Source organism: Aspergillus costaricaensis (assembly GCF_003184835.1).
Source record: "Aspergillus costaricaensis CBS 115574 unplaced genomic scaffold BO79scaffold_5, whole genome shotgun sequence".
NCBI lineage: Eukaryota > Fungi > Ascomycota > Eurotiomycetes > Eurotiales > Aspergillaceae > Aspergillus > Aspergillus costaricensis.
Window position 1 is genome coordinate 155,014 of NW_020291805.1, and position 16,268 is coordinate 171,281.

General features: G+C 51.8%; 7 protein-coding genes across 7 annotated transcripts; 4 read left to right on the forward strand and 3 right to left on the reverse strand.

The window, feature by feature from the left end:
* Nucleotides 1-255: 255 nt before the first annotated feature.
* Nucleotides 256-1,831, forward strand: BO79DRAFT_276905 (putative cyclin; the record flags this gene model as incomplete). The annotated part of the gene is made up of 5 exons (XM_025687785.1): nt 256-590; nt 647-728; nt 788-916; nt 970-1,297; nt 1,355-1,831. The coding sequence occupies 5 exons, from the start codon at nt 256-258 to the stop codon at nt 1,738-1,740; spliced, it is 1,260 nt and encodes a 419-aa protein (XP_025543009.1). The 3' UTR covers nt 1,741-1,831.
* Nucleotides 1,832-2,602: 771 nt separating this feature from the next.
* Nucleotides 2,603-5,083, reverse strand: cds1 (phosphatidate cytidylyltransferase). Its single transcript, XM_025680614.1, has 4 exons — nt 4,503-5,083; nt 4,048-4,420; nt 3,194-3,987; nt 2,603-3,129 (listed from the first exon to the last, which is right to left on the reverse strand). The coding sequence occupies exons 1-4, from the start codon at nt 4,659-4,661 to the stop codon at nt 3,094-3,096; spliced, it is 1,362 nt and encodes a 453-aa protein (XP_025543010.1). The 5' UTR covers nt 4,662-5,083; the 3' UTR covers nt 2,603-3,093.
* Nucleotides 5,084-5,203: 120 nt separating this feature from the next.
* Nucleotides 5,204-7,762, forward strand: BO79DRAFT_207333 (putative DNA repair protein Rad26). The gene is made up of 2 exons (XM_025682153.1): nt 5,204-5,867; nt 5,925-7,762. Exons 1-2 carry the CDS (start codon nt 5,352-5,354, stop codon nt 7,740-7,742), a joined length of 2,334 nt encoding a protein of 777 aa, XP_025543011.1. The 5' UTR covers nt 5,204-5,351; the 3' UTR covers nt 7,743-7,762.
* Nucleotides 7,763-8,011: 249 nt separating this feature from the next.
* Nucleotides 8,012-8,311, reverse strand: BO79DRAFT_251472 (uncharacterized protein; the record flags this gene model as incomplete). Its single annotated transcript, XM_025685861.1, has 1 exon — nt 8,012-8,311. The coding sequence occupies one exon, from the start codon at nt 8,309-8,311 to the stop codon at nt 8,012-8,014; it is 300 nt and encodes a 99-aa protein (XP_025543012.1).
* Nucleotides 8,312-9,692: 1,381 nt separating this feature from the next.
* On the forward strand, nt 9,693-11,553 carry BO79DRAFT_285159 (mitochondrial 37S ribosomal protein uS4m). Its single transcript, XM_025688327.1, has 3 exons — nt 9,693-9,778; nt 9,852-10,325; nt 10,402-11,553. The coding sequence occupies exons 1-3, from the start codon at nt 9,743-9,745 to the stop codon at nt 11,272-11,274; spliced, it is 1,383 nt and encodes a 460-aa protein (XP_025543013.1). The 5' UTR covers nt 9,693-9,742; the 3' UTR covers nt 11,275-11,553.
* A 402-nt stretch (nt 11,554-11,955) lies between these two features.
* On the forward strand, nt 11,956-14,015 carry BO79DRAFT_167038 (uncharacterized protein). The gene has a single exon (XM_025679354.1). The coding sequence runs from the start codon at nt 11,983-11,985 to the stop codon at nt 13,696-13,698; it is 1,716 nt and encodes a 571-aa protein (XP_025543014.1). The 5' UTR covers nt 11,956-11,982; the 3' UTR covers nt 13,699-14,015.
* Nucleotides 14,016-14,192: 177 nt separating this feature from the next.
* BO79DRAFT_167040 (pyruvate dehydrogenase (acetyl-transferring) subunit E1 alpha) lies at nt 14,193-16,095 on the reverse strand. The gene is made up of 4 exons (XM_025679355.1): nt 15,899-16,095; nt 15,687-15,820; nt 15,164-15,618; nt 14,193-15,099 (listed from the first exon to the last, which is right to left on the reverse strand). Exons 1-4 carry the CDS (start codon nt 16,016-16,018, stop codon nt 14,594-14,596), a joined length of 1,215 nt encoding a protein of 404 aa, XP_025543015.1. The 5' UTR covers nt 16,019-16,095; the 3' UTR covers nt 14,193-14,593.
* Between the last annotated feature and the right edge of the window lie 173 nt (nt 16,096-16,268).

A 16,268-nucleotide genomic window follows, 5' to 3' on the forward strand; every position in this document is an offset into this window, starting at 1 on the left:
GTAAGCAGCGATACTTCAATACTATTCCTTAGCGAGCAGAAAAGCTAAGTGGGTCGCTAAGCTAGAATCTTCAGATTGTAACCATGGCTAGTAATTAGTCCCCACTACTGATGTCTGCTAGAATGAGAGCAGTTTGTTTGAATTACAATAATGTCGAGATGTTCACTGTTATGCAACTACACCGGTTAGTCATCATACCATACCAAATATCGTAATTTATGTATTGTAATTCTTCTTTGAAAATGCGCCCGTCACATGACCAGCCGGCCAATGGCCGTCGTCGGCTCCATCAGCATCAAGAAGCATCCCATCAATTCCATCCCAACCAGAGTTTCCCTGTCCAGCCATCGCTCATATATCAATATCCCCAGCATGGCTCCCGACAAGAAGGATGAAGCATCCTCCCCGGATGCTGCCATTCCCGACCCGCCGCCCATCCACCCGTCCTTCATCCAGGTAGCCAAGCCGTACATCTTCGAGCAGACCATTCAGCGATGTATTGCTGCGATGGGAGTCAATCCGCTGCGCGAAGAATCCCTTCGCTTGCAAGGCGTGACCTGGATCGATAACGTCCGCCGTGTGCTCTACCTGTAGGTGCCCATGCACCGGATTCTCTACTGCTCCAAATAGCTAACCAGGTAGTTAGCCCGATCCGCACTTTCAACACGGCTGTGGTGTACTACCACAAGTTCCGACTCGTTCATCCTGACAACGAGTATAATTATATGGTACATCCCACTTCATGTCCCATGTTGTATCACTGAACGTATTGTTGACTTTGATCCAGGACGCCGCTGCAGCTGCGCTCTTCACTGCCTGCAAGATCGAGGACACGTTGAAGCGGTCCCGGGAGATTGTCTGCGCTGCGTATAATCTCAAACTGCCGCCGCAGGAGCACATGGCTCCTGATAATCCGGTATGCTGGTACTTCTGACCTCTCTCTCATGAAGTGCATGCTAATAAAGGCAGGTCTTCGAAGCACACGCCAGAGGCATCATCGGCCTGGAGAGACTGATGCTAGAGGCATCCGGCTTCGACTTCCGGACCCGTCATCCGCAAAAGACGCTCATCAAGCTCGCCCGGCAGTATGGGCTGACGTCGCAATCGGAGGTCTCGAACCTGGCGTATCGCATCTCGCAGGACCTTTATCGCACGTACGCGCCCATCAAGCAAACGACCTCCACCATGGCCTTCACCTGTTTGGAACTGGCGGGGCGGTTACTTGACCAGCGCATCGAGGCCGTGGAGCAAGGCGTTGACTATGCGAATTGGAAGACGAGCCGCGAGGAAGTAATGGGTATGACCGAGCCCGCGTTCCCTGCACTGAAATTCTCAAGGCTAACCAAATTGAAAGAAACCCTCTTCGACCTCCTAGAACTCTACACCCACAACCGCGGACACACCACCGTCGGTCCCCATTTCCCAGCGGATCGCTTCCTCACCGTCCGCATTCCACTGAACACCGAAGCCGAGTCTCAGAAACTACCCCGGTACACGAACTGGGTTCCGGAACCTCGCGAAAGCAAGGCCACGAACGGCGACAAAGCCGCGAAAGACGCCACCGCTAAACTGCACCCTCTCACTCCCGTCGCCGCAAACGGGGACCGTCCCAGAGCGACTGAGAAAGGCCGCGACGGCGCCGTGCGCTTTATGCTGGATCCGGAGTGCGCTGATGCCGAGAAATCCCACGTAGCGGCGTACTTTAAAGTCGAGATGGAAGAGTACGAGGTTGAGGAGTGAATTGTTTCAGAAACACACTCTCTCTCTCGATTTTTCATATATCAGATGATGAATATTGGGTTGCGTTCCAGCTGCAAGGAACGTGCATCGCTCTGCATGTGTTACTAACGCAATGCATCCTGCATAGAGGCCAGTCTCGTCTGAGCAGGCGGGGTGAATCACCGAGCATGGTCGTTACCCAATGGATCTCACCCAGGAGAGCGAGCACGTCCGCGCTCTGCTCAATCGTGGATCGAGTGATGGATGGCCCTCGGACAGATATCTTCAAGAGCGACAAGGCCGGAATGTGACTCCTGGTGAGCGAGCCCACTGGTGGGTTTTTTTCGTGCGCCACGTGCCGACTTATTGAGTACGGGAGACACCCAGACAGACCATTCAAGTTCCTGGTTGATCCTTGGGGTTCATTGGAATTGATGACGGAGGGTCACGAGGAGGATGGAATCAGTCCATGAGAAGATGACTACACCTATATAAAAGTGCTCTAATAACGCATCGCATAGATAAACTTTGACAATGTGGGCAATATACTGGATGCAATGTATATTAATTACTATCTATCTATACGATCAAACTTCTATTGTTATATGTGGTACGTTAGTAGTATAAGTGTTATGTAGTGCAAGTGCAGTCTGAGTAGCTGAGGCGTGCGTATCAGTAACCGGGGGTAGAAGTTGAGATTATAACAGAGATATAGCGTGACAGTGACACAATAGAAAAGGTTGTCGTCTACACAATTTCCTGCGGTATTGTCCTGTTTCTTACATTATTACAGTCCTCATTTCGTATCACAAAAATAGAGCATATCAGGAGAAGAATACAGTATTCGGAAAGGAAATCGAATGAGAGAGAGAGAGATGGAGGACAGGAATAAAAAATGGTAAGATGACTATAACTACCATAGTATGTGTCATGTCAAAGTCATGTTGCAGGGTTCAGTATTTCGTATCCGCGCTTCCCTGCTGCATTCCAACCCACACCCTCCATTTGTTTTCACCTATGCCTGATTCCTGCTTCCCCCCTTTATCGCCCTTTTGAAAAAAACATGTATACACCAATGAACAACAACCCCCAATGCAAGAGCAAGGAATAGTAAATATAAGTAGCGAAAGCGTGACAAATACATGCATGCATGCAGGGTGCTGCACATTTCCAAAAGAAAGAGCTTCCCGGTGCCGTCCTCACGAGTGAGAGAGCATCCCGGGAGACTAGAAGACGTGATTAGAAAGGTGTATAGATGGGACATAGCTCATTTTTTACCCTCAACAGCAACTATAGAGAGAGAAAGAGAAGGATAGGATTTTCGTCACGGAGATCCGTCGGATCAAGGGTGGGTCGATTCATCATGCTTCCGCTCTAACGGCGGAGCTCGGTGTTGATACAATCAAGGATCTGCAAGTAGGGGAAATGAATTAGTTATGATTCAGAACGCAGACCTGGCATAAGGCTGACTTACTGTTTCAGAGACAGTACCCTGGTTGTACAGGTACTTGCTCAAGCCCCGGACAACCTCGAGCTGCTCCTCGACCGTCAGACCGTTGATGGCAGCTTCAATTACATCTCCGACGCTCGCCTTGAACACCGCGATGAAGCTGTGGTAGTACATGTACGAGAAGAAGCCCATGATGAATTGGCAGTCCATGCGGTCAGTGATGCCACCGTGACCCGGGATCGACTCGCCAAAGTCCTTGATCTTGAAAGTACGCTTAAGACCGGAAGCGAAGAAGCCGCCAAAGGGAGCAATGAGGGAAGCAAAGGTGGCGAAAATCAGAATGTGGAACTGGATGGGCTCGATATGGAAGGTCTTGTGCATGCCGGTCCACTCCGGGACATGGTAGGGCTGAGGCACGAAGGCCGGGTTGGGCGAGCATTGAAGACCCGTCAAGACGTTGGCACCCAGATCATTGACGGGGCAGATGAAGTACTTGTAGCGCATCAGGATGTTGGTCATGAAGTAGCCGAAGATGATGGTGCAAATCCACGCGCCAAGGAAGCCTTCGACTGTCTTCTTGGGGGACAGCTGGATAAGCTGGGTGCGACCAAAGGTGATACCGCAGACGTAGGCAAAGATATCGTTCGTGATGACGAGAGAGGCGGGAAGGAAGAACCAGATCATGCCCTCGAGGATGTTGTTCATGACAAAGTGGGCCTGAACGACGATCAGGTAGAGCGCCATATGCGTCCACGCGAACTGGGTGAACTGGAACCGGTACTGTCCTTTCTGCAGGGACGCGACGAAGAAGACGAAGCCTAGGAGTACCTGTCAGCAAGACAATAGGCGAGAATGTACGCGGGAAGTAATAAGCTGACCCATAACATAAAGAGTGAAGCTAATGAAGCGGTGGTGAGTAGCCAGAGGCAGCAGCACCCGGTCCACCAGAAGCACATGCTTGAAGTAGTAGATGACGCTCTCTCCGTATAAGAAGTACATGGTTGTAGCCAGGAAGTACCAATTCAGCGACTTGGTGAAGCGCAGGTTTTTCTCCTTACTGGGTACGTTGGCAATGGCGATAACCTCCTTGAACGAGATGATCTGGACCGCGGTAACGATGCCGATGATGTAAATGTGGCCGGAAAACATGGCCACGAAGAAGCCGAAAATCATCACGAAGGTCCATATCGTACGTGTAATAAAGGTCTGTTTCTTCTTTTCGTAATCGGACAACTGGGGTTTCTCGGATTTCTGGACGTCATGTCAGCTTTTGTCTAACAGGTTTTAAACAGCTTCACGGGGGTTTCCGGGAAGCTCGCAGTAGCTCTCTCACCTCCTCGGGAATAGTGGCAGGCGCGGTGATGCTGCCATCTTTGGCCGGGCTACCGGGGTCGGAGAGGACATCGCTGGCATCCGAGATGCTCAAGCGGCGACCTTCAGAGGAGTTGGACATCCGACGTGGGAACCTGACGTTCCGACGCGATTTGGACATGACGAAAAGTTATGTACAGGGGAGCAGGGGAGAGCGACGGAGCACGGCGGCTTCTCGAGTCGTATGGCTGCGGGGAGAGTAATCAAGCTTCGGAATTTGACCGACCAGGCGAGACGCGCGAGCGCAGGAGACAATCGAGTTTGGTTAGGAAAAAAAAGGGAGACGAGACGGAGCAGGCGAAGGAGCAATGATCGTCGTCTAGCGAAAATTCATGTGAAATAATAGCGACCGGGGGGAACAGCGGGATGGAGCACGAGCGGTGGGCTACTAAAGTGAGTAGTAGATCAGATCCCCAGGAGGAGAAAAGAGTTGAGGGTCTTGGAGACTATGCGAACTGCTGTGGATCCGGGTCAATTCAGGATGTCACCAAGGGAGAAATTCGACGGTGGGAAAAGGTGCGGGTTGGTCGGAGTGAGAAGGAGAGAGAGAAGTTGTTGAAGAGGGAAGAGAATGAGATCCCGTGAGGCAGCAACTGGCAAGCAACAAACCAACTTTGAGAGTTTCCATCTGGATTTCTCTCTCTTCCCCCAACACGACGTCAACTTTTCCGCATCCCGCATTTCTTTCCTTCCTTCACTTTCATTTACTCAACATTCATCCTTCCCCCCCCAATAACCCAACCAACTAGCGCTCTCTTTTTTTCAATTAATCTCCACCCTCTCCGTTCATGGCGATCGTCCATTCCAGGGCATGGAAGATAACGACGATGATTTCTTCTCCGATGATGGCTTCGACGACATCCCTCCCGGTACCTTGTTCCAATTGGAGCAGAACGCTTATCGCGCAACTCAGGCCCCAAACCCTGCCCAACAACAACAACCACAATACTCGGTCTCTGACGTAAAGAAATCGTCGCGACCCTATTCGGACCAGAACCGTGGGGCATTTTCTGATAATGCATTCGTCTCCAACGTTTCCTTACAACCTCCTCCTGCCTTGCACACCGGGTTGAGTAACGAATATGATGTGTGGGACATAGGGGAGCTGGACGCCGAGGTTTTGGACAATGGGGTCCCAATTCAGTCAAATGCTGCACTGGATCGGGCGGCGACTTTTGCTCCAGCTCAGCATCAGCCAAATGCTGCTGCTGCGACGGCCGTGGCAGAGGATGATTATGGCGATCTACTGGACCCCATGGAGGTCGAAGAAGATGGCGCCTCTCATTTTCAGGACCTACACAGAGCCTATGCTGAGCTAAGTGAAAAAGTATCTATGCAAAACCACCATCCGTGAGTTAATGTGACCTAATCATCATCTCGATAGCTAGCTTTAGAGAGCGCGCGACAAAAACAAATGGCCGAGGAGCTGGCTGCAGCCAAATCAATGGCTGCAACGAAAGCCGGCGAGATCTCCATCATCCGGGCCAACCAGGCCAAACTCATCGCCGATTATGACCGCCAACTGACAGCTCTGCGAAAGGCAATGGCGGACGAGATAGCGAAACATGAGGAGGAGGTTGCGGCGGCTCGTGCGGAGGGCAAGATGTTCGCCACAGAAAACGCCTTTCTGAGGCAAGATCTAGCAGAGGAGGCCATGCGCGCCAATCAGCTCAAGGCAAAAGGTCGAGCAGAGGAAAAGGCACCACCGGTGACTCCAAAGAAGTCGAAGGTGCTACCATTCCGCGACGGCTTCGACGATGATGAAATTCTCGCCGTTTCTCCCAGCAAGTCAGCACGTTCCAGGCGAACCACTCCACTCGTACCGGGAAAAAGGAAGAGAAAGCACAGCCAGGATATCACGACACCCTTGCAGTTAAGTCCGCAAGTGGAGCCAGTGGCAGCCGATTTGGCCGAGGATCTGTCGGACGATGCAATGCTAGATGCCGTGCCGGATAAAGCTCAGATAGGCGCAGTACCTAACATCGTGGACCCCAGAATAATAAAACGCCTCATGAATCACAGAACACACCCGGATGAGAAGCCAGATATCGAGGTCATGGCTGGATTGGCATTCCCGTCAGAGCCACAGCGCATGCTTTCCACCATCCTTTTGGAGGAGACTGAGAAGCTGAACCTTGGGAATTACATGGTAGAATACGCGCGGGCGATCATATCGTTGTGGTCTCGTGCTTTGACAGAAAAGTTCTTTCAACCTATCCCGATGTTCATTTCCATCATGCACTACCTCATACTGGAAGACCTACAAGCATTTGATCGTGACTTGTACGCACACCTAGTGCCGGTTCTGCAAGTATCCGCGGAAGTCAACGCAATTCCCCGGTTTAAGGCCTCTCCTGTCTCCCGACAAAACTTAGGTCAGGCACGGAAGACTCCCTTATCCGAATTGGAACCGCTGGTCGACTCGACCAAGGTTCTTGGCCTGCTGTATGACATGGCATGCATTCGGATGCACGTAGAACAGGATGTGATCGAGCTGTGGCGACATGTGCGCTACGACTTTGTGCTGACAATGCTGAACTGCTCGCAGCGCATTGACGACATAACGCTGATGCTGAGCTTACTTTCGGCCAGCATTCGCGCTGATTCTTTCGGTCCCGTCCAAGATACCGAGCAGTTTCAGCTCACCATTGAGAATTACATCGTTGATCGCGTCGCCAACCTGCTAAGCGAGCCACCGCTGCTCGACGAGGGACAGGAGCCGTACAGTCCAGATGAGGTCTGCGGCATGCGACAAGAAGCATTAGCCTTCCTTACCAGCGTGGCTTTCAATCCCCGTATACCGGACAGCACGCACGGCAGCATGGTCATCGCATCCCATCCCACCGCACTGGCGCGATTAATCCGGGTTATGCATGATGAGTTGGAGGCTCTTTATACACAACCACCGGAGAAGGACCTCCACGCGGCCTTGGTAAACGGGCTCATGTGTCTCGTCTATAGCGTAATACAGCGCCATCACGAGCAGGCAGATCTGCAGCCCAAGCTGTCCCGCGTTCCTGGCGGGAAGCAAAAGTTTCTGGTGGTCATGACACGATTAGCGTTCAGCGAAGGCCTAGTGCTAGAAGCAGGGATTGACGACGATACGGTTGAAATGGCCCATGAAATCCTCGATGATGCCGTAACGCCGCAGGAAGCTGAGGCGCTAGAGGAGGCATTTCCGAATGCCAAGCGGGAGGATTAAGCTGCTGCTTGTAGCTGAGGCAGGTTTGATCTGCTTATCTGAAGAGTGTTCACCGATAATCTATGGTGCTTGGATGTGGAAGGGTGGATGTCTGAATATTTATACAACGATACCAACGATACCAGAGTAATGATATACGATATAATATGATAATGCAAACTGTGCAGTCTGTTGAATAAATTCCAGCTACCAATGTATTCATAGGCATCTAAACATCCACCCCAGTATCATAATTATATATCCAGTTAAGGTGGGTTTGTACTTGTGATCTAAATCCCGCGCAATGGCGAGAAACTCACCCGGCAACAAGTCGACCGCGAACGGGGGGGAGTAGCCATGTGTTGCGAAACATTGCTATTGATGACTCTGGAAAGTATTCGCGGAGGTCGAAGACGCCGATGTTGGCGTACCGAGATGTAAGATGTAGGGGTTTTGGGGTCTGCGTGCTTCATGAGGACCTTGATGTAGGCGGCATGGATGGCTGATGTGACGGAGAAGACCTTTTGCTTGCAGGCTTGGACGAGGGCCGCTGTGGTCTCTGGGGTGGTTGGATGCTCTCTCCGCCTCATTGTCCACTTGTGAGTGAGTACATTCTCATATTCTCACCATTCATGGATTAGTTCTCACTTGCGGCGTAGTCAGTTCATTTCACCCGCTCCTAAGCAGGTTGTCGTGTAAACTCTGTTGCTCCATGCTGGTCTTTGTTTGTTGGCTACTATCTGCTAGTATGGAATATGGTGTTACTAGGTCTTATACTAATAATATATTTCACAGTGCACGCTCAGCTACGCCAGTGGTGTCATTATTCAATGTAATGCTACTCCCGCCTTTGCTGGTTTGCTTGCGCGGTGGATGCCGGCACTATATATATAGACGAGTTAGAGGGTACTATATCCGTCAGAGGAATAACAACTGAAACTGAAGATGAATTAATTTTTTAGATACAGGAGGCGAAGAACACAGAATAGAGGCTGTGAGAATAGTACATGATCAGATACTGTAGTAGAGCTGTAATGTGTTGGCTACTATCCATCGTGTAGTCGAAGTATCCTGTCCCCGTAAGTGCCAATGGGTAGATAAGTAAAGGAGAATCAACACTAAGGTCTAGTGATGATTGGGTTACATGGGCGATGGGGAATTCTTGACTCCAGAAGCTGAGCTTGATTGGAGGCTCTACGTCAATTAAGTCATATCATTAGTAGTGGTGGCCTAGTAGGGAAGGACCTGCCCGGTAGGGTCTGGCATGGAGTAATAAACAGACAGTGATGGCTCGACAGTAGTGATTGACTCCCATTAGACAGGACACATGAGCCTTAGGTAGCTAAGCTGTAGGCTCTATGTAGCGGGCACGGGTAGGTCTCCTTTTGCTTTGCAGCAAAGAGCTTCTCGCGACACCACAGGGTCATATACCAAGTCATATACCAAGCACTTGATAGACGCGCGTACCCCTGGTCTATCTTATATTTACTTGATTATTACATGTGCCTACTAGTGTTCTCTTCTCCAAACCCCCGCACAAGGCGAAGAAATGATGAAAAGAAATGAGATTCCACAGAGTGGAGGAGTGCCAAAGAATACGCCTGTCAATGACCCGAAGGCCGTTGAACGGATTGTTCCGCCGCGCTGTGCAATGCAGGGACCAATCCGTGGTGGACCGCCTTCTTGATCGCAGCCACCCAAACAAGGTAAGTATGAAGAAAAGAAAGAAAAAAAGATTCTAAAAGTTGGGCGGGCGAGCGAAGATTATATACCCGTCGGTGGAGGCGGTGAAAGAACGCTAAGAGTAAGCGAGCTTGGTTCCGCCAATCAGAGACGTAGGTTATCAAAGGCACTTGATGCCTCAGACAGGTGGCATCAAACAGTTCAGCTACACGTGATTGATATCACGTGCACCTGCGAAGTTTTGGGCGGCCGGGAAAGCATGGGAAAAGAGGCCGACGGGCAGCGAGACAGACAAGAAGACATCTGCTAGCAGGCCATACCCTGCCCATCTCGCCATCATGAGGAACAGGGCGACCCAGCATCTGAGCAAGCCGGTATGAAAATATTCCTTGCTCTGTCTCCTTGCTCATCTAGCCGCAATTGCTAATTCTTGTATGCTTTGCTTAGAAAGTCCGGCAATCATGGAGCAAATGGAACCTATATAACATGAAGCGGTTCTCCATCAAGAACCCCATGTTCCGAACTCATTTCCAGCAAAAATGGGATGCCAAATCAATGGCCCGTGGATATCATGGTGAACAGGTCTCCGAAAAGCACTGGGTGCGCATGTTTTCTCCCCGCATTCGCAGCGTGATGCCCATGGATCCCGCCAAACTGGCCAAAGACGATGGTTCTGCCTTGTCCGCCGGTCGTGGTATGGGTGTTGAGCCGCGGCCTGATCCAGCCGCGTACTCTAAAGTCTCGAGACTCGAGAGAGTCGAGACCGATCAACTGGACAGACCTTTTCCCTATACACAGGCGACTTTTGCTCCCCTAGAGCGCCGGCTGGATGTGGCCGTCTTCCGGGCTATGTTCGCCAGCAGTACGAGGCAGGCGCGGCAATTTGTCATTCATGGAGCCGTCACGGTCAATGGAAAGAAGGTGAGTGTGCCTGGGACGCTGCATGGTCCTTCCCATTTAGGCGCTGCCATTGATGCTGATCGATTACGTTTGACAGATGAGATACCCCGGTTACCTACTCAACCCTGGTGATCTGTTCCAGGTCGAGACCGACCGTGTCATGTTTGCCACCGGTGCTCCGAAGAACAAGTACGACCGGCGCGCGGCCCGTGTTGCTGAGAAGGAAGCGGAGAAGGCGACGGAAAAGAAGGCCGAGGAAGCCGAGGAAGAGGGTGAGGCCAAAGAGGAGGATAAGCAGGAGGATAAGCAGGAGGTCCAGTCCCCGCGCCAGACCTTGCAGGCTCTGCTGTCTCAGGCCAAGAACATCATGGCCGACAGCAAGTCGGTGCTTCCGGCCAAGCGGAAGCAGGAGCTGCGTGGATTCCAGAAGGCCGTCCGTCGCGTGCTGTCTCGCTCTGATTCAAACGTTCTCGCCGACAACCTGGAGGCTCAGTTTTCCGAGCTGACTCTGCTGCTCAAGGCCAAGAAGGTAGAGAAGAAGGAAAGACAAGATACCACAGCTGCCAACTCCGAGAAGTCCACCGACACCAAGGCCGCTGCTGAGGCAGACAGCGAGACTCAGCCCGGCGATAAGCTGTCCGAGGCATTCCGCCAGGCTGCTGAGAACCCCGAACAGGAGGTGGACACGTCCGAGTTGACCGATGAGGAGTTCCAGATTCTCCGTCGTGCCCTTGTCCAGATGCGTGATAACCCGATCGACCATTCGAAGCCATACGCTACGCCCTGGCGGCCGCGGGACTTCATGAGCGCTTTTGCCACGATCCCTCGCTACTTGGAGGTGCACCCTAAGGCTTGTGCGGCCGTTTACCTGCGCCACCCCGTGGTTCGTCCGGGCTTGTCGGAGGTGCCGTCGCCCTTCAGTCCTGCGACTGGAGCGCTGGCATACCACTGGTACCTGAGACGGCGGTAGACGCATGAGAAATGCTTGTACTAATTAGTTGCCCCCATCTGTTTTTGTTCTTTGGGTTTATTTTCGCTGTTCTGCGGGCATGTTCCACAGTCTTATTGTATTACTGGGTCGCTGGTTTGATTGTTTCTTAGATCTTTCTCTCTGCATTGTCGGTGTGCTCACCGTGTATCTTTATGTCTATCTGTCTGGTCCTCTGTTGATAGGAGAGGGTCAATATCATGTTGCAGCGGTGTTGGAGCAGGATGATCACAAATGTAAATCACCAATGAAATATATCCTCACTTCTTACTATTATTCTCACTCTTCTACATTCAAAGTATCCTATACAGTCTAATTATCTTAACACAGTCTCCGTATGATCTCTACGTCCACCATTTTGACGCGATACCGCATGTATTGTATAACTGCCAAAAAGGGAAGTGACCATGGTGGTCGGCTTACCGTCAGCTGAAAAATACACGCCGGGCCCCGATCGGCGGGGGGCTTTTCGCCTGTCAACCCTCGAAATTGCAAATCCGACCGAGCAATTTTCATTTCGATTTCGACTTCGACCTTCGACTTTCCTTTTCCTCTTTCTTTCCTCTTCAATCTCCAGCACGCCGGCAGTGCGTCCACTGCTGCTGCTTCATCCCCATCGTCCTTTTTTTCTATTTCTTGTCTTCTTTATTATACCCCGCCAGTCGCACAGACAGTTCAGTATCACAGACCATGTCAATGTATCCCTGGCATGGCTCCACGACCAATGCCGCCGCCGCCTCTTCTGGACCTCGCATCGACTCCCCCTCCTCCACTACTCAATCCTCCCTACAAGTGCCTGGGTTACGATGGCTCCCGTCTATGATATCGCGCGCAACACCTCTTCCCACCTTGTCGTCTTCCAATCTTCGTATAGCCCAGCAACAACAGCACCAGCAGCAACAACAGCACCCATCGCCGCAGCCTTCTCAAACACCACCGCAGCCGCAGCCGCAAACTGCCCTCTCCCATCCTCATACCCATTCTCATCCACACAATCACCAACCAGCACGCCCGCAAACGCGCCAACCTGGACCAGCTATCATCGATTCGCGATCCCAACAACCACTGACTGAGACTCTTGAAAGCGAAGCAAGTGACAATACAGATCCCGGTGCGCGCGACCCCACCCACGCCGACGCTCTCGCAGATCCCGATTACGGCACATCTCCCGATAATCTAGCTCAGGGAACGAATATTTCCCGACAGTCCGCACATAGACCTACGACTACCGCCGGGGTTATGCCTAACGGCACCGCGGCTAATCGAGCCGCACTCCATGCAGCAGCAGCCAGTGTCGTTAGACCCTATCCAATGGAAGACCATGACGACGATCCCGATGGCGCGCCAAACGGCGATCGGTCGCGCAAGCATGGAAAACGATTGACCACCCTTGAAGAAGTCTCGTTGTTCAACATCTGCAACCGGCATGCGAGCGAATTCGGACAGCGCAGTAATCTCTGTAAATGGTGGATGACTGTTACAGAAGAGTTCACCCAGGACCAGGGACACCCATACTCGTGGCATTCGGTGCGCCGTAAAGTGGAGTTGGTTACAAAACAGCGGATGAAGTTCCTCGACGAGCAGCGCGACAAGGGTGCGGACGCGAGGGAAGACCTATCGAATCCCCGGTGGCGGGCAGCAGTGGACGCATGGATTCCTACATGGCGGAGGTGGGAGGACGCAGAGGCACGGCGGATCGAGAAGCGCGATTCGCGCAAACCGAGGAAGAGAAAAGACCGGCCATGGGATACATGGACTATGAGTCCCAGTGACGAGTGGAAGGGCACAGCAAGCCCGCTTCCTACTGTCAGCCAGCACCAACCTGGACCTGTGACTCCTGTTTCGCAGAGCACAGTGCGACTACCCCCAGGGTTCGATAGTATGTTTTCGAATCAAGGACTACAGACCCCATCGCCGGCGATTAGTATGCCGGATGGGCTTGCGACACAACAGCGGGCAACGCCTTCCACGACTCCAGCAGCTGCAGCTGCTTCCACAAATAATCCGCCTTCAGGGACAGATAATTCTATGATGAGCGCTATGCTGGAGACACTGGGAAAATTGAACCGTCACCTCGACTCGGTTAATACCCAACCTACCTCATCTGCGCCCAAGAAACCGACGTCACCCTCCAGATCCCGTGCTCGCGAACAGCGCCAGGACGCACAACCAGCGGAACTCAACACGGCTACACATGATCCCCCTCCTGCGTCCGTCGCACAAACCGGACTCACGCACCTGTCATCCGACTTCATCAACAGACTTAAAGATGAACTCCGACAAGAAATGCGCGCTGAAGTGCGTGCCGAGCTAGAAAAAGATCGAGCCACACTTGAAGAGAAACTGGACTCGGTGCAGCGGACGCAGGAAATGATCCTTGAGATGTTGAGACAGGAGCCTGCTTGAAAACCAGCTTTTTCTTCCTTCGTTTTTCTTTTTTCATTTTCTCTCATATTCACTATATCCTCTTGCTTTCTGTTTAAATATTCGTGCGTCCTCTTTTTTTACCAGATGATACCCATGGACGAGTATGTCGACTATCTTATATTCTATCTCTTTTTATTAGCTTTCTTTTCTTTTCCTATACTCTTTGACTGCTGCAGTACGGATATGTGACTTGACTGAGTGACTGACTGCTGGCAACATCCTTTCTCTTCTCACTTCATATTTCCATTATTTCCATTTTCATATATTCACTATGACCTTTCGGGGAAACAATACATATATAACTAACTTACCTATACTTTCACTACACTCAAGTTCCATATGTGTAAGTAGTGTTCACTCGACACTATCGACAGACATCTAAGCTATTCCCAGAGGCATTACCTTCTAACTTAATGCTTTACAGGTATAGACATACTAGCTAGTAGGAGAGGACCTGAAACTTCAAGATATCGAAAGCTTGGAGTAATGCAAAAAATATAAATAAAAACAGAAAAATTTCCCGGGCTAAATTACATAGTAAACATATCCATGGTATGGATGCCTTTGCGTAGTAAAGTAAGTAGTAGGTAGGAGCCTGCCAAATCCCAAATGGTCTGGTTGCGTGATGTGTGTGTGCGTGCGCGGTCTAAACTTTTGTGTTTTCAAACAGAGAGAAAAAACAAAAGGATGACCTCTGTCCTTCACTTGCTCCTCCTTTCTTCTTTCTTTTCTTTTTTTTTCTTCTTCTTTCCTTGTCATCATCATCCAGAGTTCTTGCCAACTGAAGGTTCATTTCTTCACACTGGAAAATAGGGAGCCTTGTGGTTTTTAAAGAAACATATCTAGATTTGGATTGGAGTGGTTATGGGTATATCTAGTAGTAGAAGGTCTCGTCGACAGTGCGACCACGCATCCACTTGGGCTCGGAGCCACGGACGTAGATGTCCTCGAAGAGAATGCGGGGGGTGTTGTCGGGGAGGGGCATCTTCTCGGCGATGGCGACCTCCTCGTCGACGTGGGCACGGGCAGCCTTGTCGAGGGACTTGAGCTCGTCCTCGGAGCAGACGTTCCAGTCGAGGATCTTCTGCTTGAGACCGGCGATGGGGTCGTTGGTGCTGCGCATGCGCTGGATCTCCTCACGGCTACGGTAGGTGGTACCGGGGTCGGACATGGAGTGACCACCGTAACGGTAGGTGACGTACTCGTAGACCAGGGGGCCGTTGCCGGCCACGGCCCAGTCCTTACCGTACTTGACGGCGGCCTTGGTGGCCAGGACGTCCATGCCGTTGACCTTGATACCAGGGATGTACTGACCACGCTTGTAGTACTCGGTCAAGGCGGAGGAACGAGCGGCGGAGGTACCCATACCGTACTTGTTGTCTAGTGGAAGATTATTAGCTATGCCTGTCGTGAAGATAGTGTCGGAGGAGTGAAGTTGACTTACTCTCACAACCGAACAGAACGGGGAGGTTCCACAGCTTGGCCATGTTGAAGGCCTCGAAGACCTGACCCTGGTTGGAGGCACCGTCACCGTAGAGGACGATGGAGGTGGTGGGCTCCTCGTTGTACTGCTGGGCGAAAGCGAGACCAGCACCGACGGGGACCTGAGCACCGACGATACCGTTACCACCGTAGAAGTTGGGGGCGAACATGTGCATGGAACCACCCTTTCCGTAGGCGATACCCTCACGGCGACCGAGCAGCTCACCGATGATGGAGCGGACGGTACCACCACGCATCATGGCGAAACCGTGGCAACGGTAGGCAGTGATGACCTTGTCGTCGCGGGTGATAGCGTGCTCGATACCGGTGGCGACGGCTTCCTGACCGGTAGACAAGTGGCAGAAACCTCTGATCTTCTTCTCCTTGTAAAGACGGTCGGCGGCCATCTCCATACGTCTGAGCAATAGATTAGATCCTGCATGAGGCTTGTGGAAAAAAAGCAAAGGGCCTAACGGCGGCCATACCTCATCGAAACCATGTCGTAGTACATCTGCTTGAGCTCCTTCTTGGTGATCTCCAGGGTGTACGGGGGAGGGTCGATCTCGTAGGTCTCGAAGCTCTCATCGGAGAGGCGGACAGTGAAGGGCTTGTCATCCTCCTAAAGACAGATGATAATCGCATTAGTTGAGGCCATTGCGGAGGTCAATCCGGGATATCCAGGGAGCTCTCAACGAACCTGGGGGACATTTTCAGCATGCGACGAAGCGGCGTCGGTGGTGACGGAGCGACGAGCAAGAGGAGTGAGGGCCTGACGCCTCAAGGGCGCGGACTGACGGACCGCAGCGCGGAACAACATGATGGACGAGAGGGAGGGTCCAACCGGGGAGGGTATAGAGGAGCTGGAGGAGAGGAAGGGAGATTCTGTTATCTTCAACTTCCTCGACGGAGATGTTGGGAACAAACTTTCCCCTGCGGCTAGGCGGAATTCGGCAGGCGGCTTATCTAAGCCCGCTTCCCTTCCCTTCGGGGCCGTCCGGTGTAGGGCCCCTGCAAACCACACAAACACCTGTTCTTTTCACGCCTGCTGCTTCTTTCATTCTTCTACT